Here is a 21,688-nt window from a genome sequence, read left to right as displayed (position 1 = left end):
GGTCAACAAGACAAAACGACAGCCTACAGAATGGGAAAAGACCTTCACTAACCCCACAGACAGAGGCCTGATCTCCAAAATATACAAGAAATTGGGCATCAAAAGAATAAATAATCTAATAAAAATATGTGTTTGTGTGTGTGTAGTTCTTTCTTGAAGATATTCTTATGCCAACCTTTTCTTACATACCATCTCTTCCCTCTTCTGATCCCACATAATTCCAGATTCTCTAAAATGTCCTTCCAGCAATTGTACAGAATAAATTTGTGCACAGAAGTCATGGTCTTTGTAATTAACTTATCACTTTATTATTTGATACATGTGAAAAATGTTTTCATGTAAATTAAGACATGATGGAGACCAGAAATTGCAACTGAGTAGGCGATCTCTACAAGAACAACAAAGATTAAACGCTATCTAGGTCTCCCTCAGAAAATGTCTAGGAAGAAAACTTCCATTTTAATAAGTATGCTGATTATATCTCTCCTACAGATATAGACAAGAGAATATAAAGGAACCTGGAGAGAATCACTTGAGAAATTGACACACCCTTGGCTGGTGGGGAAGAAAGTAAGAAACATAGTCTGCATTGATTGTCTATGGATTCCTGTATGTGATGCTAGAATTTGCAATTGTAAAAGCATATATCCTTTTTAACCCTCACAATTCTATATAGTTAATTTCCATAGCTATATAGCACTAATGAAGAAATCAAGGATCTTACTAATGTTGTCTTAGTTTCTGTCCCTCCTTCCTGTCCTTCTCTCCTTCCTTCCTTGTTCCCTTTCTCCCTCCCTTCCTTTCTTACACTCTTCCTCCCTCCTTCCTCTCCCTCACTCCCTTCTTTCCTCCCTTCCCTTGCTGTTGTTGCTGCTGCTGTAGCAGTGATAAAATACTCTGACTAAAAAGCTTAGGGAGAAAGGGCTTATTTTTAGCTCACAGCTACAGGATATAGCCTGTCATGGTTCTGCTCACAATTATGGCCCTTATCAATTAGAATAATCAGGATGACCCCCATAGGCTTGACCAGAGATTCTGTGAGGTTGGCAATTAATTCTTACCACAATAATCGGTTTCTTTAAAATTTATACTAAAACCAGAATTTAAAACTAGGGTAAAGGAGGGTATAGAGATGACATTATCAATCACACAGGTACAAAGTAATAATTTTTCCCTGATAGTTATTTGTCTTGAATTTGGGGGCTCTATGTTCAGAAATCTTCTAATGTCAATGTTTTCCATTGGTATGGAACTATATAGTATCTGCAACTATAAACGGAATCACTCTACATTTTGTAGATAATTTTTTTATTTCCAAGTACAAGCAGGCTCATTTCAGATTCTTAAAAGTTTGAGGTGCCCAAAACACACTGGTTTTCTTTTGTTTACAATTCCATCCCTTCTGGGGAATGGGGTAGGGAGTGATGGTGGTGGTGGTCTGTGTTAGTTAACAGTTTTAGTCCTACCAGATTGCTAAGGGTTATTCCATCTCTTCCTATGAATTTTTTTTGTCAATCTTATAGACATTTTCTTTTTTAAAAAAAAATTTATATTAATGGTTATTTCAAAGTGAAGTTCTTTCTGTGTCTCAAACTCTTTTCATAGAATATTTTCAATTACAAAAACTAAGAATAAACACTCTCCAAGGACACATTTCAATCATGCATAGTTCAAAATGAGTATGTTCATCTTAAGTTTGGATAGCTGTCAGTAAAATCAACGCACTATAATAAAAAAAATCTTAATTAAAATGTTTTCCAAGTACAAACCATGTAAAATCTACTAAGAAGTCAGAACGTGCATCGACAGTAAACAGAAAATCTAAGAGAAAGCGTCATACTTGGTGGGGCAGGGAACGGATATGTACATACATGAACTGCGTATGTAAATAGAAATTTAAAGGGGAACACAAAACTAGCTGAAAGGGACTTTAGTGAAAATGAAACGGCTAAATCCCAAGGGGAACCGAGCTCTGAAAAAGCAGAAAGAGAACAGTTCTGAGCTCTGCTAACGTCCAGTACAAATAGAAGGTAAGCAAGTGTCTTCCCTTAGTGTACTCGGCTAAGCAGGCCGGCTCAGCAAAGCCAGAAACCGATTTCCAGGAGAGCAGCCAGGTCGCACTGCTGAAGAGCCAGCCCGACCCGCCTGCTAGCCCGGCGCAGGCGCACCATGGACGCGTCGCCGCCCTCACTCCGCCCTCGTCTGCGAGGAAGTGACGCAAGGCCGAGGGGCGGGTGCGTTCTGCGCCGGAAGTGCCTGCCAGACAGTAAATAAGCACAGAAAAGCAGAAGACGCTGTCTCCATCTTGTCGGCAGACGCTGGGCCAGCGACGCGGAGGCGATGGGGAGCGTGCTGGGGCTGTGCTCCGTGGCGAGCTGGGTAAGGCGGCTTGGTGCAGGCCGGTGGGGATAGGTGCAGACCGGCTTTTCCGCCTTCCTCCTGAGCGGGGCCCGAGCCTAGTGAGGGCGAGGCCGGGCGGGCAGGGGAGCCGCCCGAGCAGAGAGCGCCCTATGGGAGTTCCCTCTGGAGTCAGCCTCGGCTGTCGCTCGTCCAGCTCCTTCCTTCTGTTGGGCGCCGCGTCCCTTTCAGTCCCTTCGTGCCCGGCGACCTCGCACTGCGGCACTGTCATTCCCGGAGGCCTCTTTGTTCTGACGCGCAGCCTCCAGGGAATCGGGCCCGTTATTTGGCACAGCTTGACAGCAGTGCCGATGTAGCAACGTCGTTTTTGAAATAAAATAGTCTAAACTCTCTCAATGCCTTCTTCAGCTTTAGTGGCTTGACTGTTCATACTTCCAAATTGGTATTTCTAGAAAAGCTGACCTGTTCTTTGGTACTAAATATTCTTTGTCGTCAACCATGGGCATGCAGTCTGAAACTCGATGCTTTAAAAGGAAGGGTATGTTGCGTTTTCGTTAGACAATAAAAGCGTCTTTAGTGTAGTGGCAAGATTTCGTAACCCAGGTAGCACAGACAACCCCATTCCTCAATAGCCAAAACATTAGCTATGCAGGTTAAAATAAAGAGCTTCATTGCTTTGGGTGGGGCATTTGGATTAAAATTTTACTCTTCAATCTGTGATTTCTTAGTTTAATCCATAACAATTTTCTGGTTAACCAAATGATTCCATTACATGTACATTAACCAACATACTGGCTAAATTATATGTTTTGTCTCTTAAAACATGCTTTGATATAGCTTGAATTATAAATGCTTAATTTTTATCAAGTACCATGTGTAACTTCTTATTCCAACAAGCTATTCTCTTGTATTTCTGTTTGCAGTTGGCTTTGGAAATTTGACTGCAGAAGTTAAGAGAGTCTAATGAAATTTGTTGAACCTTTTATGCAGAAGGCAAAATTTGGTCCAATAAAGATTAATAAATAAGGGCCTGGAAAGACAAGTCAGCTGGCTAGTGCGTGATGCTTCTGCTAGATAATGGAGTTTGTTTGGTTCTCAGCACCCACACTTGGCAGTTCACCACGACCTGTAACTCCAGCTCCAGGGAATCTGGTTTCCTCTTCTGCTCTGACCTTGTCTCCCTTGGGAACATACTGCAGACACGCATGCATGCACATAACAATTGCATTATTATTATAGTTATTATAAAACTTTTTCTTTTTTGATTTGTTATTTACTAGAATTGGTTTGGTTGTGATAATGGCATAAAATAGTTCTGTTGAGGTCATAGAGATAGAGGGATATGAAGTCCCCGTTTTATTATTTTCCAATCCAATTTTGAGTACCTGTTTTTGGTATCAAGGTCAGTGTATTATTGACTTTTTTTTTTTACATTTTAAGGAATTTTTTTGTATGTATGTATGTATGTATGTATTTTAAGTCAAAATGGCTCGGGAGAGTAACATGGGATAAGTTCCATTACTACTTTTACCACTGTGACTGCCTGTTTTGTTCACTAAAAGAATGCCTTTGGTGGAACTGACACTGCCTTGTCATCATCATTAGATTAGCACCCTGAAAAGGTAGCAATAACATGCAGGGTTAAAGCTGACAGAAGCTAGGGTGCCATGCGATCCTACTTCCTGATGACTGATCTGAGGATTCATGGTGTGTCATTTGGATCGTCCCTTTTGTTCCATGTCCTTTTCTCTATTTTAATTATGACATTTCAGTGCACATCTGTAAATAGAATTTGCCCTATGACATACGAATCCATCTTTTTCACATCCTCAAGTTAATATGCTCATTTATTTGAAAGCTTTGATAAAGTAAATGCTTATTCAGATATTCCTATATTGAATCATTATGTCAAGTAACCCATAATTGAAAGACGTGCTTCTTGAAAAGGTTTTTGCAGACTTAGTCAAATTTAATAATTTCTCCCACCTTGTTCATAAAAGAATTACAGAACATTGTTACTGAACAAAAAGAAGTATGAAAGAAAGTTACATGTAAGGATCTCTGGCCCTTTTATCCATTCCTAAATCTACATGTACCAGCAGCCACTAATTAATATACCTTTCTATTGGTGTTTTGAATAGAATTGTTTTTAATTACTAGACCTTGTAAACAATTACAATCAGTTCTCTACCCAAAATAGTTAATGTGGTTAAGTAATTAAGAAAGAAGTAGTAATTACCAGATACTGACTTTATGGCAACCTCTGCTCCATTTTTATTTTGTATGCAATGACCTTTTTTTGGGGGGGGGATTATTCATAGTTGCTATGGGACACAACAGTTTGGTAGGACTTGTCAGCTTTGACTTTATGAGGAAATGATCTAATTTGGCTGTTTCCAGCAGAAACCTCATCTAAGGCTGTTGGTGCACCTAGAGAAAACTTGTAGCTTCCTGTCTGCATAGAATACCTAGATTTGGGGAGCCAAGTATGGTGAAGTGCCACATTCTACATTTAAAGTGTGATTTTATGTAGTTAACATATTGTCAGCTCTACTCAGTGTTCATTTATCTACCAAGAGCCTTGCTTTATTCTCTTCAGTTTTGTCTTTCACTCTGCGTTTCACATCTTTTGTGCCTCTCTCCTTTGTTGGCTAAGATCCTCATTGTAAATAAATGTAAAGCCCCTCGCTTGCCTTGTTTTAGATGGTAGGGGAAAAATGCATTCGATTTAAATGTAGATGAGAAGGATAGGTATTTTATTAATTCCTTTTTTCAAGCCAAGGATACTTTATTTCAACTCTATGGCTGAGGGTACTATATTTCATCCAGTAGCTTCTCTTCACTTATTGAGATGACCAAGTTGAGCTTTTTCCTTAGTTTGTGAATACGGTGTATTAAATTGGTTGTTTTTAAAAGTTGAGGCAATTTTTTGCCCCAGACTAAAACTTGTCTTGGTCACAATATTCTATTCCTTTATATTTCTGCTTGATGTGCTAAAATTTAGTTAAGAATTTTCATGTTCATGTTCAGGTTGATATTAATCTGTTGTTTTCTTATAGTATCTTTGAATTTAGTACTAGTAGTTCTTGTTCATGTTTTAAGTAAGAATATATATTCAATATCTCTGATAGTTTGCATCTTTTAGATTTTATTTCCTTGCTGGTTTTGCTCCTAAAAATGTCCCTCTTTTGCCTTACCTTTTGAACACTATTTTCATTCACTACAAAATTAAGGTTGTTTTCTCTCTCTCTCTCTCTCTCTCTCTCTCTCTCTCTCTCTCTCTTTCTCTCTTGTAGTACTGACTTTTGTCTGGAAGTATTTCTTACCATCAAGAAATATTTTTTTTGTCTTTGTTCCTCTATATAATATGCCCTTATTTACTTATATTATTTTTGTATGCTTTTAAGATTTTTCTGGTTATTACTGCTTTTAAGCAATGTTATAGTGTTACTTAGTATAATTTTTATCATATTTATTTTACTGAGATTTTATTCAATTTGGATATGTGAATGTGTAGTTTTTATTGAATTGATAGAAATTTGGTAATTATTTCTGCAGGATTCCTCCTTTTTCTTCTGTCCTTTAGGGACTCTAATTTCACTCACATTAACTGCTTAAAATGGTGTCATGTGCACTGATCCTTTTTAAGCATCTCTATCTCTTTTTATGTTTAATCATTTCATATCTGAGCTCGTGTTCCCTCGCTCGGTCGCTCACAGGCGCGCACACACACTCAATCACTGATTTACCATAGTGTTGTGGTGGGTGGTATTCCTCCACCCTGCACTGTTCCCCCCGTCTTCTTGTGTTGAGAACTCCCAGAATTTTATGACTGTACTCTTATCTGGGAGGCAGGGGCTGGAGGTGAGCTTAGTAGCTGTGCTGTTGATGAATATTCCATTTCTTGGTTATTGTTGATTATTTTTCTTGGTTTTGAATAAATTTACTAGGTATAGAGGACATTGTTTATTGTTTGACCTTGCTCCGTTTTTGGCTTTAGGTTTTAGAGCATATATATATAATGTTTGTGAATCAGATACATTTAGTCTTTTTTAAATTTATGTCACTGTTTATCTCCCCTTTCAACAAATAGAGTGTACATTTTTATTGAACCATTTTAAACTCTGCTGATCATTAATATTTTTTCCCAGATACCGTGTTTGTGTGGCAGTGCCCCATGCCTGCTGTGCCGATGCTGCCCTAGTGGAAACAACTCCACTGTGACTAGATTGATCTATGCACTTTTCTTGCTTGTGGGAGTGTGTGTAGCTTGTGTAATGTTAATACCAGGAATGGAAGAACAACTGAACAAGGTCAGTCTTTTGTTTTATTGTTGATGAACTAAAACTGTAGAATATACAAGAATAACTTTTGGATAATAAAATAATATAAAAATACAGTAATATATAATCCTAGTTTTAGTAAATTATATTCTGTTAGGAAAGACAAACAGTATGAGGTAGCTTGTTCAGTTCTATGACGGCAGCACAAAAAATATTCTTTGGTAATTTCTATGGTTGTTGGTTTCCCACCAAAACTAAACAGTAGATTCCAATACTGAAGACATCACATGCTATGGTCTTAGGGCATAAAGAAATCAGGTTGGAAGTGGTCTGGATGCCTCCTTCCTTCTGAATAACTCTCATCATACCAGAAGGTATTATTCAGGCCCTTGGGGAAGAATTGCCATCAGCAGTCTTACTTGGTCCAGTGGCAAGCCTGTTAGAGATGACTAGTTACTTTGTGATTAGATTTGAGGTCCACTCCCTTGGAAGGAATTTATATCTGGTATTGTAAATTCTTTTACTGTAAACCTCATTGAAAGCCTGTGACTAGAGACTATTAGGCCTAGTGGGGGTGCCACTGTTACTGCTTACTAAATGGACTACCCACCAGATTTCCTTCTAGGTAGCTGTTCTTCAAGCCTATAGATGAGTGGTATTGTCAGCTTTGATTAGAGAAGCTTGTTTTTACATCTGCAGACTGTCTGCAGTACTTGCAGAGGCCCATAAACTAGTTGCTGTTGAAAATAACTGAAGGTTGAATGCTCAGCCATAAACAGGTTATCTGTGTCACTGCTTCCAAGGCTCAGTGAACATTGCTCAAGTGGGGACGGAAAGAATGTAAGAGCCAGAGGAAAATGAACAGTGGTATCAAATCCCAACTTTCAGGCATAACATAACTGTTTACTTACAAACTCACAGGATCTGGTTGTGTTGAACCCACTAACATTCAATAATGGAGAGGGGAGGCGCTCACAAGATTCTGCTTCTTTGTGAAATCTGTGTGCAGTCAGTAGTTGTTGAGAGAGTGAAAGACATATTATTTAGTGGTGTAGCCAGTGTTAAGATGCTCGTGGTCCTATAGAGAACCCTTCAACGCTTCTGGAAACAACTCTAGTAAAACTCGTTGGGTCAAAGAAAAAACAAACGATATGGAAGTAGGAGGAGGACAAATAGGAAGATAGCAGGGATCAGCAGGAGTGGGAGGGAGTGTGGTGGGGAATGGGGTGAATATGATCAAAGTACATTATATGTGTGTATGAAATGTCATGTTGAAAACCTGTGTATAACTAATATATCAATGAAATCAGGAAATGACTTTGGTGATGTCACTGTAATTGGAAAGGGGATTGTGTATGTGTGTTTTCTTTTTGTTCCTGAAAAGGGAACATTTTAAAAATAAGTAAAACTTAAGTGCAATGCCTGAAAATGAGGAAGCAACAATGACTAGGAAAGGTTTTGAGATAATTATGTCTAGGATTAACTTTGTAAAGATAGAAGCCAAGTGCTTAGATCTAGAGGCTTGATAGAATCAGTGAGCGAACAGGCCTCAGATATTGTTGAAGTTGTAGTGATTGAGTCTGGCTGGCATTCAGATATTGGTAGTACTAGAATATATTAACCAGATTCTGGTTCTTATAAACTAGGGGAAGTAATTTTCTAATCTAGAAACAAGGGCTGGAGAGGCAGCTCAGTGCTTGCTGCTCCTCCAGAGGACTAGAGGTTGCTTCCTGACATCCACTGTTGGGTGGCTCATGACTGCCCAAACTCGAGCTCCCAGAAACCTGATAGCTCTCTTCTGACCTCTGTAGGTACCTTTAGTCATGTTCACATATGCACACATAGACACATAGTCAAAAATAAATCTTAAAGAAATGAAAATAAAGTCATTTTCAATTTTTTCTTTTTTAGTGAGTTGGCTTATAGAAGCAGAGGGAATATATAGTTTATAACATGATGACTTAAAGTTACTGTATCACATACCTGTGTATATGTGGTTCAGGCTACTAAAATAGTAATATTATGAAAATGTGGTTTAACAGAAATTTCTTTCTTATTTGCTTGGATGAGGGATATTTGAAATAAGGGTGCCAAAAAGGTTTAGTTCCAGTAAAGGTCTTTTGTTTGCAGTTGACCATCTTGCATTTCATGTCATAAGGAGAGAAGTAGCAGACTGTGTCATGCTTTTTATGTAAAGGCACAATGTTAATCTAATTATTTTCCCCTTCTTAATCTTGTTCTATTAAGGATTAGAGTTACAAGATAGAATATTGAGGCCAATATTAGATGGCTTAGTCACATGGCTAAATGCACTTGCTACCAAACTCAGTGAGCTCTTTCCATCCACATGATGGAAAGAGAAAACCAGCTAACTCCCTTGAGTTTCCTCTGGTCTCTATAAATGTACTATGGTGTGTGCACATACATAAATAAATTAATTTTAAATATGTGAATTTGGGGCAGATGGTATGGAGGCTAAACACTGTACATCTATGAAGAAATAGAAAACATTAATTCAGATCAGAGTGAGTACCCATTTTGTGAGCTGGAAATTGAAATCCAGGCATTTATGCTGTAGAAACCCACACAGGATTAGTGATGCTAGAACTTCCTCAGTAGTTCTTAAGGGAGTTGACAGAGAGGAAGCCTAGCACTGGAAGAAGCAGTGAGAAAACCACCAGCATACAGGATTTAGACAGAATTGTTGGAAGGACTTTTAGTATACTGAAAATTAAGGACTTCCAACAGCTATTGGATATGAGTGGTAAAAAGTTAATACCTAAAATTTAATATTCTTATAATACTGGGACTAGGTATGAGAAGAATACTTTATTCTTATACATATGATATGTGTCATTTCAAATAATACTGACACTTAAGTCACGAAAGCTCCTTTTTTGCATATAGATTTCAATGTGACTTTGTATTTGTGAGTGTGTGTTGGTGGAGACCCATGTTGCATGGGAAGGACTCTGGTACTGACCTCGAAATCAGAGCTCTATCTACTTCTGCCTCCCTCAGTGCTGGAATTAAATGCTTGTGCCACCATGCCTGGCCCTAACTCCCCCTCCTTGCATTAAAATGCAGCAGGGTTATTTTGATTATATATATTTTTATGGCTTGTAAAGTAGATTACAGTTTACATGGAAGTTTTAGTTCATGAAAAGTATTGACCATAAACCCATTTTGTTTTCCTAGATTCCTGGGTTCTGTGAGAATGAGAAGGGTGTTGTTCCTTGTAATATTCTGGTTGGCTACAAAGCTGTGTATCGCTTGTGCTTTGGCTTAGCCATGTTCTACCTTCTCCTCTCTTTACTAATGATCAAAGTGAAAAGCAGCAGTGATCCTAGAGCCGCGGTCCACAATGGGTAAGCCTTGAATTACATGAGAGAAAAGTCTGTAGAACCTGTCTCCTGGTAATTTTGAATTTATCCAAAGAAATTTCAAAGTAGAATCATCTGACCATAAAAACCTTTTAAGAACGTCAGTTGATTTTACTAGAGAAAGTCTTGCTTTGGATATTAAATAATGGTATGAGTCATTTATCATCAGCATCAACTCTGATGATGTATTTTAATTTCAAAGGAGGATGTATATATGTGACTAAAGGAAGCTTTTAGTGAACCGGCCCTATTACATAGAACACTCAACTTCTACATCTAGAAGGCAGCCAAATAGAAAGAAACTTTATTCCTGAACAAGCACTGATTTTCTAGATGACTGTTTTGCACAACCTGGTTGGGGGAGTGCTAATTTAATCAGTCTCTTTTAATATTGAATATTTCATCAGGTAGTTTATTTGAATGCTTTATTGCTTCTTTTTCAACATGCTATGCCAAACACGGACTAAAAATGTAATATTACATAATAAAAATGTTCTATAACAGGCTTTTACCATTTTAGTTACTGGCTGTCTTAAATTACTGTTTTGGATGTAGGCATTTGTCATAATTTATTAAAGCTATTAATTTGTGAAATTAAATTTTACTTTATATACTGATATATTATCCAGTTCAGTCCTCTGGAATGAAACCAGTATTCTCAAATGAGTTGTTGGCACATCTTTCTTAAGACTATCTTTACAGTAGCCTATATAGTGGAAGGGGTTTGTTGTTGTTGTTGTTTTTCAGTATATGCTTTAGACTATTTACTATTATGTAAAATGTAACTGTTCTTTAAGTGGTTCTGGAAAGATTTACTATTCATTGGGTGCTTATTATTATAATTACATTTCTTTCTGTCTTAGATTTTGGTTCTTTAAATTTGCTACAGCAGTCGCAATTATTGTTGGAGCTTTCTTCATTCCAGAAGGCACTTTTACAACCGGTGAGGATTTAAAAAAAAATTCTGTGATATTTTTGTTTGTTTGTTGTAAAGGAAACTATAGTAACTGCTACCTTGTTTATTCTTTTACTGTTTGGTTTTTCTTTTTTTCCCAAGTTGCAAAATCAATTTCCATAAATTTTATATCAAGATTATTAAGAAAAGTAATAAAAACTAAAGCAGTCATTCCTTTACTCAAAATATGCTATTTTTCCTTTCAGTGTGGTTTTATGTAGGCATGGCAGGTGCCTTTTGTTTTATCCTCATACAACTAGTTTTGCTTATTGATTTTGCCCATTCTTGGAATGAATCATGGGTTGAAAAAATGGAAGAAGGGAACTCAAGGTGTTGGTATGCAGGTAAGCTTTTATTTCATGGAGTATCCTCAGTATAGTGAACATTGAAGAGAACAGATGGTTTGCAGGGAAATCCCTTAGCATTTTGTGTTTTGTTCCTATGAAGAGGTTTTCAGTTTAAGTTTATGAGTGACTGTATCAGCAACTTGTAGAAAATTACTAACTAGCACTATCACTTTACCCTTGAATAGTAATGGAACTGGAAGACCCTTGAATAGACAGCATGATATTCAGAGTCTATTGATTAAAGATTTTTGCACACAGATTTCCCAGTACATTAAAAGTAAAATTTGAAAGGGAATTCTACTAGAAATAACATAGAATTGTGTTAATTCATCAGCAGCCATAAACAGAAACAAACAAAACCTTTGGAACACTTTATAAAGGTATAAAAGATGCCTAATACCTAAGGGGATTTCTGTATAATATAGCTGCATTAACAAGCTTGAGTTAATTGGTTAGTTACATAAAATAAAAGATTTATTTTAAAACAAGTACCATGCTGAATATATAATATTTTTATTAAAAAATCTAATAATTCAATTTTTTCTTTCGCAGCTCTGTTATCAGCTACAGCTCTGAATTATTTGCTGTCTTTAGTTGCCATCATCTTATTCTTTGTCTACTACACTCACCCAGCCAGTTGTTCAGAAAATAAGGCATTCATTAGCGTCAACATGCTCCTTTGCATTGGTGCTTCTGTAATGTCTATACTGCCCAAGATCCAGGTAGGCACTTATTTTTATGAAGCCTTTAACTTTCTAAATTTTCATAAAACAGAAAGTCAGATATTTATTTACATTACTTCATATTTTGTTTGTAGGAATCACAACCAAGATCTGGCTTGTTACAATCTTCAGTAATTACAGTCTACACAATGTATTTGACATGGTCTGCTATGACCAATGAACCAGGTATATTTACTTATAATGAGTCTTGCAGAACTGACTTTTTATTCCAAACTGTTCATTTTAAGGGGGAAAGTTCCTTAAATTAGGCTGGTAGAGGAGCGGAGCATGTAAACAGTACTACTTCATCTTTAAGGTGTTGCTGTTTTTATTTTTACTTAGTTTTCTCTTTCACTAACAAAATGATATAGTTCTAAGAAATCATGGAAACATATATACTTAATTTTTATAGTATCTAAGATATGTTATATGTAAGAAAAAATAAAGTATTTTCAATTTTTTTTTATGTTTTGTCTGAGACAAAGTTTCACTTTGTAGCTTATGCTGACCATGCCCTCTCATCAGCCCTCATGCCTCAACCTCTAAAATGCTAGGAATGAACCACTCCTGGCTTTAAGTTCTTTTTCAGTTGTAAATTTAATTATAGTTTTTTCATGTTTTTTTGGTAACTATTTTGCAAATAGATAACTGGCTTTGTAATGAATTTCTGTACTCAAGTCACACTAAGTCCCATAGGAAATAAACTTCTGTATGTCTTGAAAGAACAGAGAAATTACATTTTTTAGAATTTTTTTCCTATAAAATCATATTTATATAAAATATTTTCTGACTCTCATCACTGTTTACAAATTGATTAAATATCTTTTCAGTTGTTACAGAGACAGGGATCTTAGTGTATAGAGAATCCTCTTCCCCCACCCCAAAATAAGTAGTTTTAAAATATCATTAATGATTTCTTTGAGATGTTAGCCTTATGTACTTTTCTTTAATAAAGTGGAGATTGAAGATTTAGATTTTTGGAATTAAAACGGAATATGTATTGGGCACTTAAATGTATGCTTATCCTTTTAAGATGGCAAAGAAATTCATAGGAAAGGCAGCATGTTGTAGGTTAAAAGATCTGCATTGTTTTTCTTTTTTTTTTTTTTACAAGATGGATTTTATTTCCTTGCATTTTATGAGGGTAATAGATTATAAATGTGGACGCAAGTATTAGCCCAATGCTTTAAGGCTGTAGCTAAAGGTGATTGGTTGAAAGCAATAATGCTTAGGGCACAATTTTCCTAAGGGGTTGTATTTCATTGCAGCATCCTTCCTTTCTAGCTTACAAGAGTAAATGTAAAGTTCATTGAAAAAAATCTCTTTGTTCACTGTCTGTGGGAAGAGTAAGAGTTGCACTTTGAGTGGTACCAACAGTAATTTCTGATTTAGCCTTTGTTCTACTGTATAAATAACAAGCATGACCTGCAGACCTATGGTACCAGATTACCAAGATTAACTCCTGCAACCCACCAAGGCGTCCAGTGTATCATGTTAAGGTCACTGTGGGATTCTATTTTTTTCATTTCTTTTCTCATACGATGTATCCTGATTATAGTTTCCTCTACCTCTACTCTTCCCAGCTCCTCCCCATCTCTCCTCCCTTCTGGGTCTACTCTGTGTCTCTCATTAGAAAAGAACAGGGTTCTAAGAGATAATCAAACATAATAAAATGAAATAAAAGATGAAGCAAAAACTATCATATAAAGTTGGACACAGCAACCCAAAAGGAGGAGAAGAATCCCAAGAGCAGGCACAAGACTACTCCTGATCGTGGGTCAGAAGTCCCATAAAAATACTAAGCCCTTAGCTATATATAATACATATGCAGAGGACCTGGTACAGACCCCCTGTAGGCCCCGCGCTTGCTCTGTGTGCCTTGATTAATTCAGAGGTCCTTGTTCTCCTGGTGTCCTCCACCTTCTCTTTCCACATCTGATTCTACAGATTCCCTAAGCTCTGAGGGGAAGGATTTAATGGAGATCTTCCATTGAGACTCTCCACATGCCTGGAGGGAGAGATTTTTTTTTAAAGACCAGTATGTGTAGTTTTATCCTAAGTCTTTGGACTACCTAACCTGTGGTTCTACGTTACTCAAGCAGTGTCGCGGTGTCAGATACGAGTTCTATCTCATGGGGTAGGCCTTAGGTCAAATCAGATTGGTTGGCTAACTCTCACAGGTTGCGTGCCACAATTGCCCTAGCATATTTTGCAGGCAGGACAGATTGCAGGTCAATGGTTTGGAATCTGGGTACCCTGCAGAGTACCTTCCTTCACCAAAGAGACTAGAACATAAGGATCTTTTTTCCATGAGTTGTGTGGATGTTGTCCTCAGCAATGGGGGCCCTGGTAACAGTCTACAGAGAGCAACTCTTTTGTCTTAGCAACAGCCTGGGTTGTTTGGGGATTTCCCTGGGAAACACTTGGCCAATTCAATTGAATGTAGCCCAGTCCCACCACTGGAAGCCTCCCCTGGCAACAAGAGATGGACAGTTGAGACTTCATAGCCCCCCTTTACTAGGAGTCCTCATTAGGATCACCTTCATATATGCCAGGATGTTTACACTGTACTAGGTTTCCACATCATCCCTTAAAGCACCCTCCCAATTCTAGCCATCTCTACCTCCACCCACCCCTCCTTCCCCTCTACCAGATCTACTTCTTTCCCATCCTGACCTGCACCCAGTTTGCCCCAAAAATCTATTCTGTTTCCCCCTCCCAAAGAGACCATGCACCACCACCACCCTCGCACCCCTCCTCTTTACGTAACCTCTCTGGGTTTATGGATTGTAGCTTGGTTATCATTTACTTAATGACTTATGTCCACTTATATGTGAGTAAATACCATATTTATCTTTCTGAGTTACTGTACTCAGGTTTAATTTTTTCTAGTTCTATTTACATGCAAATTTCATGTTGTCATTTTTTTAAATAGCTGAGTAATACTCCATTTTCTTTCTCCATTCTTCTGCTGAGTGACATCTAGGTTGTTTCTAATTTCTGGATATTATGAATAAAGCTGCGGTGAACATGGTTCAGCAGATGTCCTTGTTAGGAGGAGAGTCCTTTGGGTATATGCCCAGGAGTAGAATCTTAAGGTAGATCAGTTCCCAACTTTCTGAGAAACCACCATACTGATTTCCATAGTGGCTGTACAAGTGTGCATTCCCACCAGCAATGGAGGAGTGTTCTCCTTGCTCCACATCCTCACCAGCATGAGTCAATTGTGTTACTGATTTTAGCCATCTGATAGGTATAAAATGGATTTGTATTTCTCTGTTGGCCAAGGATGTTGAACAGTTCTTTAAGTGTTTCTCAAACATTGAGATTCCTCTACTGGGAAATGTTTAGTTCTGTAGTCCATTTTTCATTTTATCATTTGGTTTTGTGCTATCTAGTTTAAGCTCTCTGGTTATTAGTCCACAATTGGATGTGGATTTGGTAAAAATCTTTCCTCATTTTGTAGCCTGCCACTTTGTCCACTTGACTAGTTTTATATTGAGGTCTTTGATCCAGTTGGACTTGAGTTTTGTGAAGGATGATAAGTATGGGTTCATTTGCATTCTTTGACATGCGGGCATCTAGCTTGTTCAGCACCATTTGTTGAAAATGTTGTGGTTTTTTTTCCTAGTGTAGCTTTTTTTGTTTTGTTTTGTTTTTCCTTATTAGGCTGAGAATTGTCCTGTCAATGTCTGTAAAGAATTGTGTTGGAATTTTGATGGGGATTACACTAAATCTGTAGACGGCTTTCGGTAAGATGGGCATTGTTACTATAAGAGATCTTTCTTCTGATATCGTCTTCAATTCTTTCTTCAAATACTTGAATTTCTTGTCACATAAGCCTTTCCTTGCTTGGTTAAAGTTACCTCAAGATATTTTACATTATTTGAGGCTATTGTGAGTGGTGCTGTTTTCCTGGTTTCCTTCCCTGTCTGTCAGTTGCCTAGAGGAGGGGTTCTGATTTTTATTTATTTATTCATTTTTAATTAATCTTGTATCCAGCTGCTTTGTTGAAACTGTTTATCAGCCGTAGGAGTTCCTGGTAGAATTTCTAGGGTCATTTATGTACACTCTCATATCACCTGCAAATAATACTTTAGGTTTCTTCCTTTCCAAATTGTATCTCTTTGGTTTCCTTCAGTTGTCTATTTGCTTTAGCTAGAACTTCAAGTACTAAATTGACTAGATACAGAATGAGTGGGCAGCCTTGTCTTGTTCCTGATTTTAGTGGAACTGTTTTGAGTTTCTCCCCATTTAATTTGTGTTGGCTATTAGCTTGGTGTAAATTGCCATTATTATGTTTAGTTATGTCCCTTGTATCCCTAATCTCTTTATTTATGGTGTTAGATTTTTTTTTAATTTATTTATTAAGGATTTCTGCCTCCCCCCCCATCCGCCTCCCATTTCCCTCCCCCTCCCCCGATCAAGTCACCCTCCCTTATCTGCTCCAAGAGCAATCAGGGTTCCCTGACCTGTGGGAAGCCCAAGGACCGCCCATCTCTATCCAGGTCTCCAAAGGTGAGCATCCAAACTACATAGGTTCCCCCAAAGCCAGTACGTGCAGTAGGATCAAAAACCCACTGCGATTGTTCTTGAGTTCTCAGTAGTCCTCATTGTCCTCTATGTTCAGCTAGTCCGGATTTATCCCATGCTTTTTCAGACCCAGGCCAGCTTTTTCAAATGCCTTTCCTGCATTTAATGAGATGATCATGTGATTCTTTTCAGTTTGTTTATATGGTGGATTATACATCCAGATTTTCATGTATTGAACCATCCCTGCATCTCTGGAATGAGTCTACTTTGGATGATCCTTTTGATGTGTTCATGGATTCAGTTTCCAAATCTTTTATTGAATATTTTTGTATCATTGTTCATAAGGGAAAATAGCCTGTAATTCTAAAAGTTCTATGTTGAGTCTTTATGTGGTTTAGATATCAGGTTAACTGTGGCCTCATAAAATGAAGGTTCCTTTTGTTTCTGCTTTCTGGAATATTGAGGAGTATTGACGTTAACTCTACTTTGGAAGTTTAGTACAGTTCTGTGCTAAAAATATATGGCCCTGGGATTTTTTGGTTGTTAGAATTTTAATGACTGCTTTTATTTCCCTAGGGGTTTAAGGTTTCTTTGTTTTGTTTATTTGATCTTGGGTTTAACTTTGGTAAATGGAGAAAATTAACCATTTCTTTTAGAATATCCAATTTGGTGGTATAGGCTTTTATTTAATTTTATTTCATATAAAATATATATGTATTATTATAATTCTCTGGATTTCATCAGTGTCTCTTGTTATGTCCCCCTTTTCATTTCTGTTTTTGTTAATTTGGATATTCTCTTGTCTATTAGCTAGTTTGGAATAAGGGTTTGTCTATTTTGATTTTCTAAAAGAATCAACTTTTTGTTTCATTGATTCTTTGTATTCTCTTTGCTATTTTTCATTTCAGCCCTCAGTTTGATTATTTCTTGCTGTCTACTCTTGGGTGTGGTATTAAATTGCTATGCTAGTATGAGATCACTCCAGTTTTTTATATAGGCACCCAATACTGTCAACTTTTCTCTTAGCAGCCTTTCACTGTGTCCCATAAGGTTGGGTATGCTGAGTATTATTTTCATTTAATCATAGTCTTTAACTTATTTCTGTTTTGACCCATTTTTATAGGTCAGTAGTAAACTGTTCAGTTTCCTTGAGTTTCTAAGTTTAAGTTTTCTGTTGTGAATAGGATGCAGGGAGTTACTAGTTTTCTTCTATCTGTTGAGATTTGCTTTGTGTCCAAGTATGTGATCAGTTCTGGACAAAGTTTCATGAAGTAGAGAGAAGGTAGAATCTTTCATGTTCTTCTTTTTTTAAAAAAAAAATAGGTTCTTACTATTAATACATACAAATTATGCTTAAGTATGTAATTTGCTTGAGCCTTTTTTAATCAACTCTTTTTATTTCCATGGGTTAAATATGTCCTTGCTCTAACATTTAATTTGACCTTAATGTACTTTATAGAAACAAATTGCAATCCAAGTCTACTAAGCATCATTGGCTTCAATACCACAAACCCTATCCCAAAGGACGGGCAGTCCGTTCAGTGGTGGCATCCCCAAGGGATTATAGGACTGGTTCTCTTCCTACTGTGTGTGTTTTATTCAAGGTAAGAAAGTCTGTAAACTATACTTTCAGGTGGTATATTTGTGTAGATTAAGGAATTATCTATTTTTAAAAGTTGTTTCTTTCCCTGACTTTTTCATGCAGTATCCGTACCTCCAACAATAGTCAGGTTAATAAACTAACTCTAACAAGTGATGAGTCAACACTAATAGAAGACGGGAATGCCAGAAGTGATGGATCCTTAGAAGATGGCGATGATGTTCACCGAGCTGTAGATAATGAAAGGGATGGCGTCACTTACAGTTACTCCTTCTTTCACTTCATGCTTTTCCTGGCTTCACTTTATATCATGATGACCCTTACCAACTGGTACAGGTACTTAGATTTCATGTTAACTTCAGGTAATTTTGATGGTTTTTTTCATGACTCTGTTGTAAAATATGTGACAGTAAGTACTTGAGTATGCATGTATGTGTGGATGTTTATGTGTAAGTAGGTGCATATGTACCTGGTGTGTGAAGCCAGAGATGGAACTCACGTGTATTCCTCAGGTACTGTAGAACAGTGATATGGAACACCAAATAGACTAGGCTAGCTAGCCAGAAAACTCTAGTGATTATCTATTTCCACCATTACCCTGCTAGAATGATAAGTGAGTGCCTCTGTATCTGGCTTATTAAAAATGTGGTCTCTGGGAGTCAGAATACAGTCTTCATGTTTTTGCAAGGCAAGCCATTTATTTCTCAAGCGCCAAAGTACTTTTTAATCCTCTGATGTATTTCAATATTTAGTTAAAATTAATTCTGAGAGAATGAGAAATGCCAGTTTTACTTCCTTAACAAACAAATGGGGTTGTTCAAATTTTGAAGACAGTTAAATAGGAAACTATATATAACCATGTTTTAACAGAAATGCATGTTAATAGTTGATTTGACATACTGTTTAAATTTTTAATTCTGTAAATTTATTGCTAACATACTATAGTAATAGTATACAGTTTTGAAAACAATAATTCTTTTAAAACTAAATCATTAAACTGGGCTGGTGAGATAGATGACTTTAATTAAGAGCTCCTTTTCCAGAGGTCCCAGATTCAATTTTCAGCACTCATATGGTACTCAAAATTTTTGTAACACCAGTTCCAAATCTGATAATCTTGTGTAGACATGAGCACCATATGCAGAGTCAGAGGCAAAACAATCATACACATATAATAAAGTATTAGGGACAAGATAGCAGCTAAAAAATTGTGAATGCAAATCATTGTGATTTATTTTTAGTATTCTCTTAACTATGTTTATTATCCCTTCAAAATTAATTCATACTTTCATAAATAATAAAAGTAACGAATTATAGTTTGTTTTTAAACTTTGTCTAAAATGATTTCCAAGATTCCTCACAAGCCTGATATTGGCCTATATGGTTGGACAAGTTTGTTTTCAGTAATTTTTAACGCATGTCTTTAAATAGTATGAAAGACTATTTATCATACCAGCAAAGGGTCGAAAAAAATATTCTAACCTGATGTTTTTGAGGCTAGTGCTTACTCATTTTTATTATGAAAGTGTATTTTATCAATTTCTTAAACTACATCTTACTTAGTTAAGATGTATCTCTCAGTAATCAGTAGCTTTAACTGTCAGATAATGGTAAATGCTAAAAAAAATTAGTTAAAAGAGATGTATATTTCTGTTTGTATGCAAAAATCAGCTAACTTCAGGATATATTTCCTTCCCCATCTGAAGTGGCATTAGCTGAGAAGGGAGGCCCATAAACCTTCCAGTTTTATATATAATGGTCACATGTTATTTACTCAGGTCTCATCTGCTCCTATTTAATATCATGTGAAATTATATATGATGCCTCAGAACTGTGTGAAAAATCTACGTCAGAGTTCTGTGCTGTGCTCAAAGAAAGTCTTCCTGATGCATCAGTACGGAAGGCACGGCAGCAAGATGAGCAGCTCCATACCAAGGAAGCCTGTGTGAAGGGACTTAGTAGCTTGATGACTGAGTAACACAATCCATTCACCATAGTAGTCACTTCTGTATTTCCTCAAATTTTAGGTATGAGCCTTCTCGTGAGATGAAGAGTCAGTGGACAGCAGTCTGGGTGAAAATTTCGTCCAGCTGGATTGGCATCGTGTTGTATGTTTGGACGCTGGTGGCACCACTTGTTCTTACAAATCGTGATTTTGACTGAATGGGACTTCTGGCATGAAAGCCCATCTTTGGTCATTGTTTATTTGACATTAACAGTATTCCCAGTTTTTGTAAAGTTGTATGTGTTGTTGTATAACTTTTTCTCTTGCATGAATTAGATTTACTCTGCCATTTTATCCACGTTCTTGCTTAGTATATGGATGATACGGATTGCAAAGGGAGAATTTTGAATAAGGTGGTAAACTAAGGAAAGATAGACACTGATAGGCATATTATCTGCTCTGTACATATGAAATTAAAAGTGAAAAACAAGAATTCTTGACAGTTGTTTTCAAAATTGTTAGAGCTTATGCTGTTTTAGAAACATAACAATGGCTGCCGTTTGAAATACTTGGTGTGTTGCCTTACAGAAGACTGCAAAGCAAACACCTGTTCTGAAATTATGTAAATAAGTCAAACCTAGTTGTCTAAAAAATGCAAATTACTTCAGGTTTGTCAGGATGTTCTCTTACTAGGTACAGAATGTTCACATTCAGTCGAAAGAGTTTAGGATACGGAGGGAGGCTACAGAACAGATAGGAGCCTTCACAAAAAGTCTCTGGTAGCAGGCTTTAAAGTGGATACTCTTAGATCATGAGATCTAAGATCATGACTTTCTCTTTAAGAAAGGGTGGCCTTTACAAACATACAATTATGGATTTCATAGAGTTGTTAGCAGTTCTAAAACATTTACACAAGGTTTTGAAAAGGAAAATCATGTTTGAAAATTTTGAAACTAAACATTTGCAAATCAAAGCTGAGAAAGCTCCAACAGGACGTGAGGCCCTAGGCTCTGCGTTAGGTACTGAAGTCCACCTCTAGAGAAGCTGAAGCACAGGCTGAGTCAGCCAAATAGCTGGTTAGTGGCAAAGTTGAGAAATTCTAAGTTTGCCAATACTAGCCAACATACTAAAAACTTTTGTATCTAAAATACATAATTCACTTCATAAATCATCAATGGTAGATAACTTGTGTGATGTGTATTGCTGCTCTTCAGCATGCTTTTTATCCAAACAGAAAGGCCAGGAGTATAATGAACTTGTAGAATAGACTACTTACATTATATTACACTACACATTTAAACATGTTTAAAATGTTTGTATTTACTGCCATGTAATTGAGAAAATAGTCAACTTGAAAATCAGTATGCCATTTAATTTAGATAAAAATGCTTATTTATGTGTAAATTAGCACCAAGTAAAGCTTATATTTGCTTCTTTAAAAATATTTATTCTGCACATGGAATATAATTCCTGTTAATTTCCCAAACTTACTGTGTTAATACTGTGTTTCACAATTTTGAACTGCTGTGTTCTGCCTCTTAAATAAATGAATTCAGAGAAAA

General features: G+C 36.8%; 1 protein-coding gene across 1 annotated transcript; it reads left to right on the top strand.

The window, feature by feature from the left end:
* The first annotated feature begins 2,128 nt into the window (after positions 1–2,128).
* Serinc1 (serine incorporator 1) lies at positions 2,129–21,688 on the top strand. The gene is made up of 10 exons (XM_075946065.1): positions 2,129–2,379; positions 6,510–6,671; positions 9,840–10,009; positions 10,888–10,967; positions 11,186–11,323; positions 11,879–12,048; positions 12,144–12,234; positions 18,041–18,185; positions 18,287–18,517; positions 20,209–21,688. Exons 1-10 carry the CDS (start codon positions 2,341–2,343, stop codon positions 20,342–20,344), a joined length of 1,362 nt encoding a protein of 453 aa, XP_075802180.1. The 5' UTR covers positions 2,129–2,340; the 3' UTR covers positions 20,345–21,688.

Source organism: Microtus pennsylvanicus, chromosome 1, assembly GCF_037038515.1.
Source record: "Microtus pennsylvanicus isolate mMicPen1 chromosome 1, mMicPen1.hap1, whole genome shotgun sequence".
NCBI classification, from domain to species: domain Eukaryota; kingdom Metazoa; phylum Chordata; class Mammalia; order Rodentia; family Cricetidae; genus Microtus; species Microtus pennsylvanicus.
The sequence above is the reverse complement of the archived record's forward strand: the minus strand, read 5'-3'. Positions and strand labels throughout refer to the sequence as shown.